At 38.9% G+C, this 18,955-nt stretch overlaps 1 protein-coding gene across 1 annotated transcript in view; it reads left to right on the top strand.

The window, feature by feature from the left end:
- LOC105930578 (sodium/potassium transporting ATPase interacting 2) overlaps positions 1-18,955 on the top strand; it is a 140,759-nt gene that overhangs the window by 109,859 nt on the left and 11,945 nt on the right. The window contains exon 5 of the mRNA XM_012868856.3: positions 7,518-7,578. Coding sequence (XP_012724310.1) covers positions 7,518-7,578 — 61 coding nt within the window. The remainder of the gene's footprint in view (positions 1-7,517; positions 7,579-18,955) is intronic.

Here is an 18,955-nt window from a genome sequence, read left to right on the forward strand (position 1 = left end):
CTGAAGAAGCTCCCTTCCTCCAAATAATTAGCAAAGATCCTGGCAAAAGAAGTGTTTTGTCTTCACTGCATTGACATTTTCGTGGCTCGAGGACTCCAGTTCGGCTCTAGGTTTTGGAAGGAGTTTCGTTCTTTGCTTGGAGTCAACATTAGTCTGTCTTCTGTTTTTCTATTCCCAGCCTGATGGTCAGACAGAGAGGATTAACGAAGAGATTGAGACAAAACTTTGCATTATGTGTGGTCAAGAACCTAACAGGTGGTTGCACAACCTTCTCTGGGTCAAACACTCTCTGAATTCTCTACTGTCCAGCACCACAGTGATTTAACCTTTCTATGTGGTTTATGGTTATCAACCACCTGTATTCTCTATCCAGGAGAGAGAAGCTAAGGTTAATTTGGCCCATGCTGTTGCGCTGAGGTGTCAAAGGGTTTGGAGGAGAACCAGGAGAATTATGCTTGAGATATCCCAGAGCTAGGTTGGATCTGCTAATTGTTGTCCTATTCCTGATCCTGTGTACCAGGCTGGACAGAAGGTGTGGTTGTCCACTAAGGACTTGCCTCTGCGAGTGGACTGTAGCAAACTGGCTCCTCGCTTCGTGAGACCGTCTTCTATCTCCAAGGTGATTAATCCTGTGGCTGTCCGCCTGCAGCTTCCCCGTATGATGAGGATTCATCCCACGTTCCACGTCTCCCGAGTCAAGTATTTCATCGATCCTGTCCTCTCTCCCTTCAGTGGTTCCTGAGCGCGTCTCAGCCAGTCTCCAGTCTCTCTACACCTGTTATTGAAATATTTAAAACTGCTCTTTGTGTCTCGGCTGAATTATCAGGTCCTACCTCTGGTGCATTACAAAACATGAATACGTAAAAAAAAAAAAATATATACACACACACACGTATATATATATATATATATATATATATGTATATATATATATATATATATATATCTACGGTAGGTAAAATATGGACCAATAGTAACTACTTCAGAGAAACCCAGAAAAAAAGTTCAAGTTTTCTTCAACTATTTCTTCAACTAATTTGGACAGCTATTATACCCTGCATATTGACTGCTCTTAATCGTATCATGGTTCCGCTTAGTTTATTCTGTGCCAGCAGGTATTAATGCTAGCTGTTGTTTCGCAGTGGTATGGGGGCTCCAAACGCGAATGACACAGCAGAGTTAAAACGCTAAGCTGTCACAGTTGTCCCTGTTGGGGTGTCTTTTTAAACACAAAGACGTTTTTCTGTGCAGATCCCCTTAATGAGCAATAGGCATGTGTTATATCTTTAGTAGAGGCGCAGTCTTTGCTTTTTGATGTCAGTATTTTAAGTCATGATCACTCTGTGGTTGAAACGCTCCAGGACAATAAAACACCTTTTATTAATCTTCTCTGACAAGCAGGAAAGAACTAAAGATAGTCATGTTATATCTTTCCTGGTAAGAGCTTTCCCATGTCTCATTTCCTTCAATTTATTCTGTTCACCTAATTACCTTTAATGCAGACTAATCTGGTATTAATGCCAAATGGAAGCCATAAAATAAATTTACCAAGAAGCTTTGGACGAACTTATTAGGGCCGAGCTTGATAACGTGGCTGTAAATAACTGTGTGTAATACATTAACAAATTGAGAAGACCTCGCAAGACTGGAAGGTTTAACTGCTGTGCCGGAAGCACGTTTTGCAGTCATTATCGTTGCAAACATTAGTTCAGAACGTTCTGCTCGAAGCTCTGAACAGCCAAGGGAAGACAGAGATAGAACATGTATATGTTACAGGTTTTTATCCCTGCCGTTACCTTAGGCTGATGCTGCAGGGTTTAGTGACTTCATGTTGAATTACTGATTCCATTTGGTATCTTTTCCATGGCAACAAGCATCCGCTCTGCTGTATGTTTGAGAGAAACTCAAAGATTTTAAAAGAAATTACTCCAGCACTTTTTCACACATACATTCCCATAGAAACAGTCTTTGCTGTGCTGCAAACTGGTGGGAGCGCAAGCGGACAAGTGCAACAAGGTTTTAGCTTGTCAGGCCAATCTTTGTGGGGATCCTGTCAGAGCTCAGGCTGAAGTGGAGATATTTCCATTTTCCACCCGTCACACTGAACAGTCTTCAGTTTTTATTCAGTAACTAGAGTTCAGAGACAAAATGAAAAAAAGAAGCCTGTTCCTGCTAAAAAAAAAAAAAAAAAAAAGCAAAAGAGGAACTTGAAGTCAGCCCCATATGGATGCAAACTGAAGTTAGAAAGCAGAACAGATGGCTATGCAAGAAGCTAAGATATAAAATCTTGTTTAGCACCTACATACAGCACCTTACACATGTATCAATCCCCCTTTAACATTGCCACTTTTTTCACATTACAACCCACAAAGGTAAAATAAATTTTTTGGGTCTACTGGGCGGCGCTAATGTATAACTGGAACATGCATGGAATATCCTGTAATATATAGACAGCTGTAGCATCTCTGCATTTGGGGTCAGTGGGACCAGGCCCCACCAGATGTTGCTGTGGAGCTCTATGTTCACAATAATAAGTGGGACATGATTATTTTTTTATTGAGTCATATTGTAAAAAAAAAAAAAAAAAAAGAAAAAGGCTTACCTATAAAATTCTGTTATAAACATTTGTATATATATATATATATATATATATATATATATATATATAAGTCTGTTGAGGTGCCTTGATATTGGGGGCCGACCAAGCAATGTTGGTTTAAACAGCTGTGGGGCACAAATCCTGTGGCTCCAAGATCGGATCCAATCAAAATACTTGAATTGCACTCGTTACGTTTACGTTCTGCCAGATAGTGTGAGTGGGACCATCTAGGCAAGTCACATTTATTTGTATAGCACATTTCAGTACAAGAACAATGCAAAGTGTGTTACATAATTAAAACATTGAAAAATAAAATGAGAATAAAGGCAAGTAAAAAACAGTTGAAATAAAATCTAGGAAATTTTAAATAAAATAAAAGAGAAAAATGGAAACTAAAAGCAAATATTAATCTAGTGTTGGTTGTCCTTGCTGGCTCATTGAAGGATTGAGGTGAATCTTTTCTGTTCAATAAATTAACAATATTAGTGAGCCGTTACTTGTAATTGTATGTAGAAACATTTTTTATTACATTTAGCTTATATAAAATGGCATTTTTTGTGTGTTAGTTTATGCTAATGCATATGTTTAATTTAAAATTGATCAAAGTCAGGTTGTATGCATCACAAAAAAATTGCTGCTAATAGGTGTTGAGTTTTTTTGAGTCCATACAGAGTTGTATGGACGAGGGGGGAGTTCTTTTGGCTGCAAATCGACAACGAAGAGCTAATAAGTGTTGGTCTGTCACAAAATGATGACACTATTCTAAAGTCGGTGGTTGTTATGTGAGTAATATTTAAAACTCTTAAAAGAATCTGCACAGCCTAACTCACTGGCAAATAGTCACCACCTGCTAAAAGAGGTAAATCACAGATAGCAATTTAGTGGATGTTCCTTCTCAGGGAATAAAGACATGATTTATTTTCTGACAGAGCTGGCTAACATCTGAAACCTGGTTTAATTATATAATTTATATGTTTATACTCTGTAAATTGCTAAGTTCAAAGTGCTTGGAGATTCCTTTTTAAAGGAGAGGAACTCAAATAATTAGAAGGCGGCACATTTTCAGCTCCTTGTGTTAGTTTCAGTGTAATCACTATAAGAAGATAAGCTCAGTAAAAATAAAGCCTGAGATGAAAGCAGTTTAAATGAACTGATTTATATCTGTTCAAGTAAATGATATGACAATAATTGTAGACAATAATACTAAAAGTATTTAGTTCTCCCAGCTAATTTTTTTTTAGCAAAGGGCCTTGATGTTTACTTTTTAACATATTCTGCCTTTTAAGTTGTACTGAAAGTTAGTTGGATGAGGTTCTGTTGAAGTGAGTGGAAATTATTCAAAACCCACTAATCATTTTGTGTTAAATGAAAATAAAAATGTTAAAATGCTGAGTTGCAGATCCAGTTTTTGCTGCTAAGACTTTAACGCTCCAGAGAGGCTTAAAACATTTTTTTAGGAAGGGACATATTCTGTAAAAGAAAATGAAAATCAGCTTTCCTTATCGTTTTTAAGGCCCACAAGATGTTGCTTTGTTGATATATTTAATCATTTACAATGTGACATATCTGTAAAAGCAGGAAAAAAAAGCCTGTGAATCTGTGCTGCCAATATTGGATGTTGTTCCGCTCTGCTGCCGTATCTGCAATTACATCTTTTAGGGTAACTTTTTATTAGTCCTACACATCATCTCCTCTACACAGAGCAGCTGAGATGTTAGTGGGTGTTCGCTGCAAGGGTTTGCGCTGTATTTCATCTTAGTGCATCTTTATTGGTCTATTTACCAGCCAGTGGTTTTCACAGAGAGAACGAGGTTCTCAGAGTTGAATCCAGAGTTTTCTTGTCTGCAAACATAACTCTTCAGCATGGGTCGTTTTTTTTTATCAAACGGTAGGTGGGCAAAACACTGTCTCTCAGAAGCGGTTGATTTTTTTTCCTGTCTCCTGCCATGCACACCATTGTTTCCCAGCGTTAAGCCACACGTCAATATATGTTAACAGAACACACTGTTGGAGAAGAGTGTAGGCATTTAGAAGTGACCCTGAATCACTGTGTGGTCTGTTCTTCATTAAAGCTTTGATTTACTGCTTCCGTAAAGTAGTACCGTAAGCAAGAAATATTTTAATTGCAGACATGTAAAAAAAAAAAAAAAAAAAAAAGGAATCTTATATAAATTGAGGTACGGAAGAGGATTAGGGCCACTCAAAAAACAAAAGAAGTCTACTCAATTCTGACTTTAATCTCAGAATTCTGAGAAAAAAGTCAGAATTCTGACTTTAATCTCAGAATTCTGAGAAAAAAGTCAGAATTCTGACTTTAATCTCAGAATTCTGAGAAAAAAGTCAGAATTCTGACTTTAATCTCAGAATTCTGAGAAAAAAGTCAGAATTGAGTAGACTTCTTTTTTTTTTTTTTGAGTGGCCCTAATCCTCTTCCGTATTGAGGGCTAAAGTGTTCGTGTATTAGTGTTTTTTCAATCACATCTGCAATACTTAAATGGTTTAAAAAGGAGAAGAATTTCTGAGAGTGGCCGTTGTTTGAACAAAAACAGCCTTTTGACGTCAGAGGAGAATTGAGCGTTTTGAGATGATAGGAAGACGCTAGCTAGCAGCTCGAATAATAACTTGTTACAGCCAAGGTAAGCAGAATACCATCTCCGATTGCACAACGTAACCAATCTTGCAAATTGGGCTACAGCAGCAGAAGACCACACAGCCTGCCAGTCGTATCAGAAAGGAATTGTCACCACAATTGGACAATAATTCACAATGCATCGCCCGATCTAATGAGTTTTGATTTAAGCTGCGGCCCCTAAATGGTAATTTACTGTAAACATTAAGACTATATGTTACAAAAGATGTTACATTTGGGAAAAGCCTGCCAAAGTATATTGAATCTTATTACTACAATGTTTCATTTTCACTGATTTGTTTAGGAGTTTTTCTAGTCTTTGAGTATTTAATGTAGGTTGTGTATGCAATCTTTTAAACCTCTATAAAAAAAAAACATTGCAGGCTTTGTGTAGAACATAGTTTAAATAAAAACTGCAAGTATAAAATCTACTCCGTCCTACAACATTAAAAAGTTAAGTCATGCATGCCACAACCCTGCATGTATATTGTCATATCTCAGCTGGCACGGTTGATTTCCCCCACCCCTGTGTGGTGAGATGCAATCAGATTTATTGTAAACAGGATATTATGTTTACATGTAGCACCAGCTCTCGAGTTTGTGGGATATTAACAGGATATTGATGTGCGGAGTAAATGTGCTCTGCCGAGGCCTAACGATGGTTCTGTACGACAGGGTGGGCACGACTCTCTGCGCCGTGTTCAGTCACGCTAACCAAACTGCACCCCGAAGTCATTTTCAGAGGCAATGAGCCTGCAGAAAACCGTGCAGGCTCCAGAACCACTCTACCTCCAAGTGCCTCCCCAAACTCTTTATGGTCTCTTAAACAACATTCTGACTTTGTAATGGTAAAAGTCTCCTTCAGATGGATGCTAATAAAAAAAGGAATGCTTCCGGCGGGGGATCGGCAGCCCACAGTGGAGACTGCCTGTGGGGCTGATGTCATCTTAATCTTTCAAATTATAAATGTCAGGCAACAGCTGAGATGTTGTAGCCATGAAAGGTTATCTGTGGCTTCGATCAGTGGTCATATCTGCTATATAAAGCCCATTGATTTTTTTTTCTTTTTCTCATTGATCCCTCGCGTTGATAATGTTGGCTTGTTGTCTGAAACAGAGCCGGGAAGCACGAGGAAAAAGGAGAACGGTTGGAAAGATGTAAGCGTAAAATGCTGAGTGAGAAACAGAGTGGGAGGAAAAAAGGGGGCGGGTGTGGGGGATGTGGGGGGGGGGGGGTCATTGGGAGCTGAACATTATTTAGACTAAATGAGGTCAAGACCTTGAGATATACGCTGAATCCCAAGTGTAGTTTCCCACAATCTTGTCCTTGCAGAGTGTTTATGTGCGCGCTTGTGGAGGTGCTGGCATTCGTCCATGCAGTCGATAGAAAACCAGCCAGGTCAATGTCATATTCCCCTCATTACTTAAAGGCTGATTTGAGCACTAAAGCCTCTTCATTCCAGGTAATAATGCCTCAAACAAACCCAGATGTGTGGGCCCAGTCACCGGCTGCCTGCGTCTTCCTCTTCCACCTACATTTTGTCTCCTTACTGCTCCTTTAAAAAAGGCCAAGGGTAATAAGGTCACTAAAATGCCGACCCTGGAGTGGCTGCACCTTCCTGTATCCTTGCCTCAGACAGTCACTTGCTATCTGTTACCATGGAAACAGGCAGCCAATGAGAGAGCCGATCGGAGAGCTAAGGTGCTCTCACTAATTTGGACCGCTGCATCACTTTCTAAATATCGCATACAGGCAGAAGCACATTATCATTGTCCCCTCATTTTGGTAACAACAGAACAAATCTGCAGCTTCACATCATATAACACCTGTTTTTTTTTTTGTTTTTTGTTTTTTTTAGGTTAGCTATAAGGGAGTGTGAGGTGAGGTACATCGATTGTTGTGAGGTGTTCCTGTTTATAGTAGGAATGAATACAGAGCTTTTTTACTTTTAAAATTTAAAGGATGTATATTCAAGCACTTTCTGTGTACAGCTCAGCCATTGAAATCAAGACTACCGTGCGTGTGTGTGTGCGTGTGTGTGTGCGTGTGTGTGTGCGTGTGTGTGTGTGTGTGTGTGTGTGTGTGTGTGTGTTTAAGAGAGGGAAATTCAAGTGCTCTATTTTGGAGCTGTTCTGCTCCACTTACCAGCACCTGTTTGCCCTGTCTGTTCCAACTACTGCCTTTGTCTAAGCTCGCTGGCATTTTCTCACACTTTCTGCTTTGCAAACTCAATAATCTCCATTTGTTTGGTTGTTTTATTTTGTCGTTTCTTTATGTCTTTCTCTCCAGTTGGCGGGGTTTATCTACGCCTGTTATGTGGTCAAGCTCATTTCTGAGGAAGAAGACAGTTGTAAGTACCAAGTTGCACACACTCTCACTTGCATTCATAGACACTGCTACAAATTTTGTGAAATGAAGGGCTTGGGCCCCTGTCCTGTTTCCATCCTTGTGGCTAACTGATTCATTCTTAGTAAACTCGGAACCGGTTTGCCCCGGCAGACCCTGCCAGAGGGAAACTACCCCTGGCAACGCAATCCCTTGGATTTTTTGGCGCAATCAATCACCCGACTGTGTTAAAGTGGGGATTCACAGAGGAGTAAAAAGGGACTTGTGGATGAGGAATAAACCATAGTTTCCCTTTACAGACAGACGGAAGCGCAGGGGATGCAAATTTAGTTAATGATGGCATATTTCCAATCAGCTTTCTCACCTAAATGGATTTTTCTGTCATGTTCTGTTACATAAATTACATCAGGGTTGCAGCCGCCAAAATGCAGGGAAACATGCTGCTCTATCACTCATCACAAAGGCATTTTAAGACATAGCGTCACAACATTATGACCACCTACTTAATAGTCTGTTGGTCCATTTTTGTTTTTAGGACAGGGCTGTTATTTGCTGCCAAAACAACCTTGACCCACTAGATTCCTCTTTGTGTGCTCTAGTATCTATCACTACAAGTTTAGGAGCAGATCCTTTAAGTGCTGTAAGTTTTAGGGTTAGGCCTCCATGGATCAGAATTGTTTGTCCTGCACATCCAGCAGATGCTCAATAACATTGAGAAGGTGGTAAATTTGGAGGCCATGTCAACACCTCAAACTCATTGTTGTGCCCTTCAAACTATTCCTGAGCTATTTTTGCTATTTGGCCATTCTACTGAAGGTGACCATACTCAGAATGTGTCAATGAAAGGGGTAGGTCTGTAATCCACAGCTGGGGGGTACATATAAAAATGGCTTCCACATAGATGGCAGGACCAAGGTTTCCCCAGCAGATCATTACATCCCGTTGCCTCCACTGACTTGCCATTTTTTTCCCATAGTGCATCCTGGCAGCACACAAATGCAGCCAGCGCATCTATGTGATGTAAAATAAAACAATACATCAGATCAGCCCTCCTTCAATTCCTTTCTGGTCCATTTTTTAATGCTCACGTATCCATTGTTGGCACTCTCAGTGGTGGACAGGGGTCAGCACAGAACACCATGCATGCTTTGTGGCTATTTAGCCCGATACGCAAAATGCTACAATGCATTGTGTATTGGGACACATTTCTGTCAGAACCAGCATTAACTTCTTCATTAAGTTGAGAGATAGTAGTTTGTCTGTTGGATCAGACCTCATAGGTCCTCCATCTACCCCAACGTGCAGCAGTCCCTTAAGGGGATGTACATCTGGAGCGTCTTGTCAATTATCACACATCAGCTGCTGCCTTTAAATGCACTGAGACAGGACAGATTACCGGGCCCTTGCCTTGGATTGCTTTATTGAGTAGATCGGGTTAGAAAAGGATTACTGGGCACCACACCATGGAGTGCCGCCCGCCAACCAGAGGCAGTCAGAGTGGATTGTTTGATAGAAGTAATAGGGGAGTAGGCAATGCACATGATGCTATATGCATTAACCATTAGCTGCCCATAACCCCCCCCCCTCCCCTGCCCTGTTTGTTTATTAGGATCACTTTTGAAGGACACCAATAACTGTGGACCTCAAACACCCAATAAGAGAAGCAGTTTTGGTGATGAACTGGTACAGTCATCTACCTATAACAACTTGGGCCTTGTCAAACTCTACAACAACATTACACCTGTTCATTTTTCCTGCTTCTAACATATCAACTAAGTGGACAAAAAAAATCCCTTCCTATCTAATATGGTGCATTGAAAAAGTATTCACCCCCTTGGAATTTCTCAAACTTTGTTCCCTCATATCTTGGAATTAAAAAGGATCGTTTGAGAGTTTGCACTGTTTTATTAACAGAACATGCCAAATATATATATTTTCACTTTTTTCATTGTGAAGCAAACAGCAAAGAAACAAATGCATGTTTAAATGCATGTTTAGCGTGCATAACTGCACGCTAAACATGTAAAAAATAGTAAAAAGGTCAGTTCTTTGTAGAGCCTCCTCTTACAGCAGTTACAGAAAGTGGTTTTGGGTCTCTATGAACTTGACATATAATGCTACTGGGATGTAAGGCAAAACTGATCCAGTTCATGTTCTTCATGTTGGATGGTTTTCACTTGGGAATGGCAATCTTCAAGTCTAGCAGCAGATCTCCCATTGATTCAAGGTCTAAACATGGCCAAACTTCGACATGGCCATTCAAACACATTTAAATGTTTCCCCTTAAACCACTCGACTGTTCCATTAGCAGTTTGCAGTGTCTTGGAAGTTGAACCTTTGTCCCAGTGTCAAATCACAGGTAGACTGGCCATGTATTTATCACCATCCATCTTTCCCTTGACTCAGACCAGTTTCTCAGTCCCTGCTGCTGAAAAAAAAAACTTGGGGTGATGGGATGTGTTGGGTTAGCACCAGACACAGCACTTTCCTCGGTGGCTGAAAAGTTACATTTTAGTCTCATCTGGCCAGAGCACCTTCCTTGACACAATTATGGAGTTTCCCCACATGTCTCTTGGTGAACTCATTATTGTGCTCCTATAGACAGATCCTCCAGTCTCTGCGGTGAAGCTCTGCAGCTCCTTGAGGGTTACCTTTGGTCTCTGCGCTGCCTCTCTGATTACTGCCCTCCTTGCTCGTTCTGTGAGTTCTGGTGGGCAGCCCTCTCTCAGGGTTGTTTTGGTACCATGGGCTTTCCATTTGAAGAGGATGGATTTGATGGTGATCTGGGGAACATCAAAGTTTTGGATTTGTTTCAACCCCAACCTCACTTTTATTTCTCAACAACTTTGTCCCTGACTTGTCTGGAGTGCTGCTTGGTCTTCATGGTGTGATGCCTCTTGCTTAGAGATGCTGCAGCCTCTGGGGCCTTTCAGAAAAGGTGTGTTCATACTCATGTGACACTTGGATTGCACACAGGCAGACAAGGTAAATGTTTGCACCACAACGTTTTAGGGGTTTCTTAGCAAAGGGATTGGATACATAAGCACATGCCAATTTTGTTATTCTTATTTTAAATAATTGTACATTGTTGTACAATAACTTTTTCTGATTTCAAATTTCTTTATGACAAAATATGTTGAGGATAAAGACTAGCTAGCTAGATGAGCTAAACTAATCTTTGTTCAACCAGCATTGAAGAGCTACTTTATGGTCAATTCAATTCAATTAAATTTTATTTATATAGCGCCAATTCATGATACATGTCATCTCAAGGCACTTTCCAAAGTCAAATTCAATCAGATTATACAGATTGGTCAAAATGTTTCCTATCTAAGGAAACCCAGTAGATTGCATCAAGTCCTTGACAAGCAGCATTCATTCTTCCTGAAAGAGCCTAGAGCCAGTTCTTAATATGTAACTTGGCTCTGATCCACTTTCCCTCTTTAATTGATAGCTTTACCCATGATAATTCATAAAATGGGCATTGCATAGTGTTTTGATGGGAGTATTGCTGTTGTGTGCTTGGGTTTTATTACCTATAGCCCCCATTGCTAATTGAGATATTTAAAGTGAACATCCAGAGTTTATTGGGAAAGCCTTCTAACTTTCTAATGGTTCTGTCAAGTCTTTAAGTGGTAATAGAAAGTTTCCATTAACCCATCTTTGTGGAGTAAGTGTTAATTTTACAGTATAATAGCAATAAAAAAAGGAACTTTTAGAACAGCTCGTAACAAGACAAGTTTTTTTTCCCCCCTCATTTAAGTCTGCCGCTGGGTGCAGAATAATCAAGGGAAAATTAAAGCTCAGTTTACAGCTTGGAATAAGTGCATCTGAATTTTTGCCTCTAATCTTGCTAGGGAGTTCATTTTCATCAGAGTGTCACTGCTGAATATTTTCTCTCAATTTGCAAAAACTAGCTTTACAACCCATGGCAAATGATTTCTGTTTCTATTTTTTTCATCATAGACTAAATGAAGTGCTCCTCGGGCCATCTTCACACCGATCCACTTGTTATTTCTATGCGCAGATAATGCTCAAATTAAAGCACTAAAGCTCAGAACATTGCAAGGAGTGTTGTTTCTGAAAATGTTCTTGCAGTTGGGATCGTTTATATGTGATTGTTTTTTAAAGGGTCCTTAATTTTACACCCAATCACTAAACATGTAATTTGTGGAGCCACAGATCCAGAGGAACACATAAACTTAGACACAGCAATGTTCTTTTATTAAAGCCTAGAGCAAGTTGCCCCTTTTATTGCCAAGGTTTCCAACTCTCACACTTTTACTGTGAAACTCGTGCTATCTCACCACCCACCTAGATCTCACAGCAGAAAAAAGGAAATAATTGGCTTTTTTTTCTGCAAATGGAGCAGCATCTGAAAAAATAGAGCCAAGAACATTTAACCTCCGTCTTTAAACCACAAAACGACATGCTGGAAAAATCTTTGTTTGTAATCCAGCAGTAGGTTTTATTAGTGTAACGTATTGTTTAGTTTTTTGTTTTTCTGTTAAAAAGCAAACTGCACCCCTGACTTGTGTGAGTCTGGGACATTTTACACAGATGGTACAACTACAGCAACTGCATTACTGGTTCGTAACTATTAATTATCACTGACTCATAAAAAGGATAGGTCACCATCAAACAGCAAATTACAATGTCATTTTCTCCTCATCAGACACGTGACCTTTTTTCTACAGTTTGGCTGAAGGATCCAAAGCCTTTGTCTTAAAGCTTGTTTTCATGACATTTTTTGGTCAAATATTTTGATTTCATTATTTCATTCAGTGAACCTGAAAGCACCAAGTACAACTTAGTCCTTTCCTCGTGATTTTACCTTTTTTTTATCCATCCATCCGTCAAATCCTTCAACCTATATTTATCAACCAATCAACCCATCCATCTGGAACATTGAACTTTCATTCCTGATGGTCAGGTAATTATTGGGGGAAGAAAAAAAAAAAGCTAGACCGTGACATTACACAAACCCTGCTCAGTTCCTGTGCACTTGCACTGTGTAAAGTTTACATCCTTGATTCCAATACACATAAAGAATAATACCCACTGTTCAAAAACGTCCCGAGCCTTAAAGGAACATAGCGTAAGTTCCAGGATTTTTGCAGACATCTGCCCCCTTCTGGTGACAAGTTGGAATGACACCTGTTGTTCTTCTGTTGTAGAAAAGTTATGAATCTTGAAGTTAGCCAGTGTTCTCTCGCTAATGCATCATTTATGGTGGAGACTCAACAAAGTAGCCAGGCGATCGAGAACGTGCATGGTGTGTCACACCCACGCGCACAACCAGAGGATTCGGCCTAAATCACTCTCTCAAGATTTGACTAATGAAGCCTATAGAGGCAACTGCGAAAACCCATTTTACACGTTGGGCAATTGTAAGGGTATGTATGGAAATGAACATAAATAATATTTAATCTTAATATTTAATCTTTAATGTTTCACAAAATGCGCCTAGTTTCTGCATCTTTAAATCAATGCAACGATCGTTTTTGAATATGGCATCAGTCATTGTAAGACCAGAGCTTTCCTATGCGCTACAAAAATGTAGCAAATTTTTTGAATGTCACAAAGTAGTCATCAAGTCAGTGACTAAACATGTTATGTCTGAGTGTCTTGTGGCTTTAAAAGGTTGGAACAAAAAAAATATGTTTAAATGTCAGCTGTTGCTTCAAACATTTCATTATGAGTTGAAATCTGAAACCAAGCAGACGGGCTGTGCTTAGGCACAGTTACTAAGCTCCGACCACACACTCTTTGTAAATGGTCTTGTGTGGCTTTGAGTGGTCTTACACTGCAAAAATGGATCTAAAAATAAGTAAAATGTTCTTAAAGTTAGTGTATTTGTCCTTGATTTGAGCAGGTAAAAAAGATGATTTGCAAATGGAATGAGATTTTTGCACTTAAAATAGGATCAACTCATCTCCATCATCTTATTTCAAGTGCAGGATGTCTAATTATCTTATTTTAGGGGTTAAAATACTCATTCCATTGGTAGATAATCGTATTTACCTGCTCAAATCAAGGACAAATACATTAACTTTAAGAACATTTTACTTATTTTTAGATCCATTTTTGCAGTGTACATCTGCCCGATCCAAACATCCTTCCTTCGTTGGTCATTCTCTCATAACAAAGCAGATAGTGTGAATAGAAGCACGTCCGACTTTTGTAACAAATGTTAAGTGACACTTCCACACAAATGATCATTCTTTTAGAGTAACACAGATATAGAAATATGCAACAGTGTAGGGGATAGATTATTTCTGTACTCAAACCGAAAGATTTTCCTTCCTGAAAGTTAGTGCTTTAACACTTAGCTATAAATGTATTTACAAAGTGTATCGGTTATTGAAAGTGAAAATGACTCGATGTTACATGTCAATTTTGTGATTTTTCTATTCAAAATGCAGGGTGCATGTGTGTGCATTAACATGAATGAGCCCATTAACCTGAGGCCATCATTTCCTTTATTCAGTTAAAGTTGGTATTGCTGCTCCTCCACTAGATCAATACCCAGCCGTGTCTTATTCAACAGAGTGTAGGGGATAGATTCTTTCTTTACCCAAGGATGCTGTTTGCTAACACATAAATATTGATAGGTAATGCATGCAGATGGGATGGGTGGAAATGGATTTCTGAAGCGCGGAGGGCAGACGGGTTTTTTGTTTTTTCTCCATGCTTAAAGCTGATTGGGCGCTGAGATTGACAGTGGGAAATTATTCCTGTCTCTTTAAAAGAGAATAAAAATCGAAGGTCAGCGCTGAAAGGCTGTTTATGCACCCAGACTTCCTTAATGAGGTTGCTGCGATATTTTACACTGTCACATTGTTAAAGTTAGAAAAACAGTTGAAATGTATCACTGTTATCGTCCCATTTTGTTAGGGAGTGATTGAATTTCAGTGAGTTTTAAGATAATGGTTTTTTTTTTCCACCGTGGATTTTAATAAGCCAATTGAAGGCAATAAACCAAAAATACCACATTAGCTTTTGCCTCCATGTCTAAATAATTCATGTGTAACAGTTGTCCGTGTTTGGCCTTTGCTTAATTGTTGTGTTTTGCCCCCTGGCTATCAGCCCCGCACGTTTCTGCTCATTTTGCATACCCAAAGAGAGTTTGTTAGAGCTGAAAAGCAGCCTTTGATTAGACGGAGCTTCAGGGATGTGTTTGTATTAATGTGAGCATTTTATTGCTTAGTGTTGTGGAACAATGATGTTTTAAATGTGCATTTATTTAAATTCAGTTTTGGTAAGAATTTGGTAATCATCAAATTAATCTTTTCACTGCATCTTGTTGTGAAGTTTTGGTTTTTGAATAAGACAGAACTTCGGTACATGGTTGTAGGTTAAGGCCATCACCATGTAAAAGATCCATCCATCCATCCATCCATCCATCCATCCATCCATCCATCCATCCATCCATCCATCCATCCATCCATCCATCCATCCATCCATCCATCCTTGGGAATAATAACACTTTATTTTATATTACATTCAAAATTACTTCTATCAATAAACCTGTAGGACATTTTTTTTCTTATTTTGTGCGATAGTCTTGGAAATTTTAATAAAATCTGACTCCAAACCAGTAATAGGTATTGGCCAATTCCTGGTAATATTGTAATAGTGTTGGATGGCAACGTTATTGAGTGTTCCGATTTTAGTTTTCTTTATTTAACCTTTATTTATACATGTATTAACATTGAGATCCTAGATCTCATTTTCAAGAGAGACCTGTTTGATAAAACAAAACAACAAAAAATAAGATTTTAGAAATAGTAACAATAAAAATGATTAAAACATTTTGACTCAAATAAATAAACTAAAAAATATGACTTAAAAATAAGAGCAAGGTCCATAAGAAGATGTCCCATTTATCCCAGAGGAATCAAAATGGATAGTTTCAAATCTTGCTGCAGATTATTACATGTTGAAGGGGCAAAGTATGAAAATGTTTTTATTATTATTATTATTATTATTATTATTATTATTATTATTATTATTATTATTATTATTATTATTATTATTATTATTATTGTACTAATGGACAGTGAAGGAGAGGAAGTCCTGAGAGTGAAGTTTGTGGCTGGACTGTCTAAGTGATAGGTATGAGGATAAGTAAGGCGGTAACAGTCCAAGGACGGCTTTATAGATGAAAATGTTCCAATGCATGAGTCTAAGGATTGATAATGATGGCCAGTTCACCCGAGAATATAAATGACAGTGGTAAGAGTCTAAGAGATCTATACCCTGTTACGAACCTTAATGCTCCTTGATAGACAGTATCCAACATATGCAGAGAGGTAGGAGGTGCATTTATATACACAACATTACAGTAATCTCGCAGAGGCAGGAAGGTCATTAAAACAAGATGCTTCCTTGCACTGAAATAAAAAGCAAGGTCTAATTCTCAAGAAAATCTCTAGTTTCAGCCTCAACTTCTTTACAACATTTTCAATATGTGATTTAAAGAACAACTTATTGGCAATTTCTATTGCAAAAGTACTTATATGTTTCAATATACTCTATTGGCTTATCTGTCAATGTCTCAATGAAAGTAGACTGAATGGACTAAGTTTATATAATATGGCTTTTCTAGCCATACTGACCACTCAAGGTACTTTACACTATAGCCACATTCACCCAATCACACTCACTTACGCGCACACAGTCCTACACGAATACGCAGATCGGTAGGCAACTTGGGGTTAAGTGCCTTGCCCAGGGGCGCATCGACATATAACAGGGAAAAGCTGGAATCAATCTCACAGCATACCAATTGCAAGACGACTACCCACTGAGCCATACTCGCCCCACAGGATGAACTTGGGTAACGTTGTTCTGGTTAGCAAACAGACTAATTGTTTAGCTCACCAGGATCACCGCCTTTTAATATAGGGAGAGAACAGAATCCATCCACGTGTTTGGGATGACGTTAGTTTGCAAAGAGAGACTAAAAACATGAGAGACTGGTTGGGCTATATAATCTGCTGCTAAATGTGAAAAGTAAGGATAAAGGTTGTCAGGTGCCGCAGATTTATGATGATTGATATCCTGGGGGTGATTCATGGAAGTTTACCATCAGAGACGGCGTCAAATGAGGGTGCAGAGGCAATGGAACGTGTGTTTCAACTATTAAGCATATTTCACTTCATACCCTAAACCACAATGCAGTAGCATAGTTAATTGCCTTAGTTTATTGAAACATTTTGTTGTCTGAGACAATTAAGAATCATGTTCTGCTTTCTTTATGGCACCAATAACCTGGTTTCATTACTGACAAAAATTTAGCCCATTAGCTTCAAAACCCGATTTCCTTGCAGTTATAACTCTAATCAAATTAACAGCTGTACCTCCAAATATGGCAGCTTTTGTGTGCTCTGTTGCTACAGAGGGTGAAAAAAACAAACAGATGCAGAAACTAATTATTGTAGGAGAAAGTGTTATGGTGCTGGTATAACATGCACTTAAACAATGGAAAGATTAGTTACACAATGAGGCAGATTTCTATCCATTATAGCTATAGTTGGGTCTGTACTAACAAAACCAGCACATTTTTCACACCTGATTGTTAAATACTGTATTATACCAATAATAATACTTTCATTTCATTATATTAGGATGTTCATTTAAGCCATAAAATACCCATGGTCATCTTTTAATTTATTAACATGTTTCTTCTGGCTGGAAGTAATATTGATGTATTTGACGAACTCAGCCAGGGTCCAGAGTTAAATCTGAATTTGTAGAGGGAGCAAAAGATTAGGCTGATAATGAGAAGCTCTTTAAGCCTTCACCAAAGATAAACAGTCAAAATGTTGGTTATTTAAGAAACCAGTAAAGATTTTTCCATTAATTATCGAAAAGAGTCTAAATAATGTTTTATATTTTTAATTGATTTAACTGAAGACCGCCATGTTGAGCCTGGTTCTGCCAGAGGTTTCTTCCCAAAGAGGAGTTTTTCCTCTCCACTGTCGCTTCATGCTTGCTCATCATGGACAGGTTTATGCAAACCTTTGTTTATCCAAGTTGGACATCTATCTTTCTGGGTCCCTGAGTGAAGCATTGGTATCAGCTCACGCAGTCTACTGGATCCCACCAATACAGCTCAAGTAGATCATCTTGCAACCAGCAGTCTATGGACTGAACCAACTTAATCCATCTCCACTCCACCACCAGTTTCAGGCCTGGGGGGAACATCCCAATTCTCATACTCCTGCTTATGCATATTAAAGTTGAATTCAGCGTTAATGTTTCCTGCCGAGGTCTGAGCGCCAAAGTCTTAAAGTATTGTATCAATAAAATTCTTCGAATTGTCTTTTCTTTCGGTTTGAGGTTTTCAGATTGAAGTAAAGTTTGTCATAACCATAAAACACACCCAAATCACATCGGCATAGTATTGTTTCAAAATTGCTAGCGGGAACTCTCTAGGTCTGTTTTCCCCGGTCAAAGTATCAGATAAGGGAATTTTATGTGTATAGTGTCTCTTTCATGTGATGATCTTTTTGTTTTTAATCCTTAATTGCACCAATGGCCAATTTTGTAGAGTATACATGACATCTCAATTGCTCAAAATCAACACACTGACATAAATTGACTTTGCAAGAATTAAAAAGTATAATTTCCTCGTAACAAGTAGATACATTTCTCCAGAATGATTCTGATATCCCTGGTAATGCTCTCGTTGCCGAGCCTCAAGCCTTGCACGGCTGGTGGAATGCAGGCTGTTGAAAAAGTGCTGTGATAATGTGGTGTGGAAGAATAAACACTAATCAGCGGGCTTTGTGGGTAAATGTGCCTTGGGTGAAGAAGCTAATACGCAGTAAGGACTGATGAAGGCTTTAAATTGCTGAGAAGGCCAACTACTCTGATAATCAGTGTATATGTGTAAATGGCTGTGTGAAGGTGAGGATGCGCAATGCTATTCGTTACAGTCGGCCTTATCACTCTCAGAACAGCACAGATAGATTTCTATCAAACACAGTAGTAAACAAAACAGCCCAGATAATTAAGGTTATTTCCAGGAGATCAGTCTGAGTGAACAGATTTATATAGGGCGCTTCAGTGTTAAGTAAACACTGAAAAATTTAATTAGGATAGCTATTTTATTTTCTAAAAATGGGAATCCATCTTTCCGAAGCTCCCATCCAATTTTCTCAGATTCTGTAGAGAATAGGACAATCCAGACCCATATGAATAGCTTATCTGAAGCTTAAATTGGGTCTTAAAAGATTGACAGGCAGCACACTGACAGGTTTAGAGGCTCCATTTCCTCTAATGTTTAGAGGATGAAACTCTGCAGAGACAATCTGACTGCAGCATGAATCAGCAGCAGCGTCTTACTTTCTACACCAGGGTTTCCCAAAAAA

The sequence above is a fragment of the Fundulus heteroclitus genome, chromosome 15 (genome assembly GCF_011125445.2).
Source record: "Fundulus heteroclitus isolate FHET01 chromosome 15, MU-UCD_Fhet_4.1, whole genome shotgun sequence".
Lineage (NCBI taxonomy): Eukaryota > Metazoa > Chordata > Actinopteri > Cyprinodontiformes > Fundulidae > Fundulus > Fundulus heteroclitus.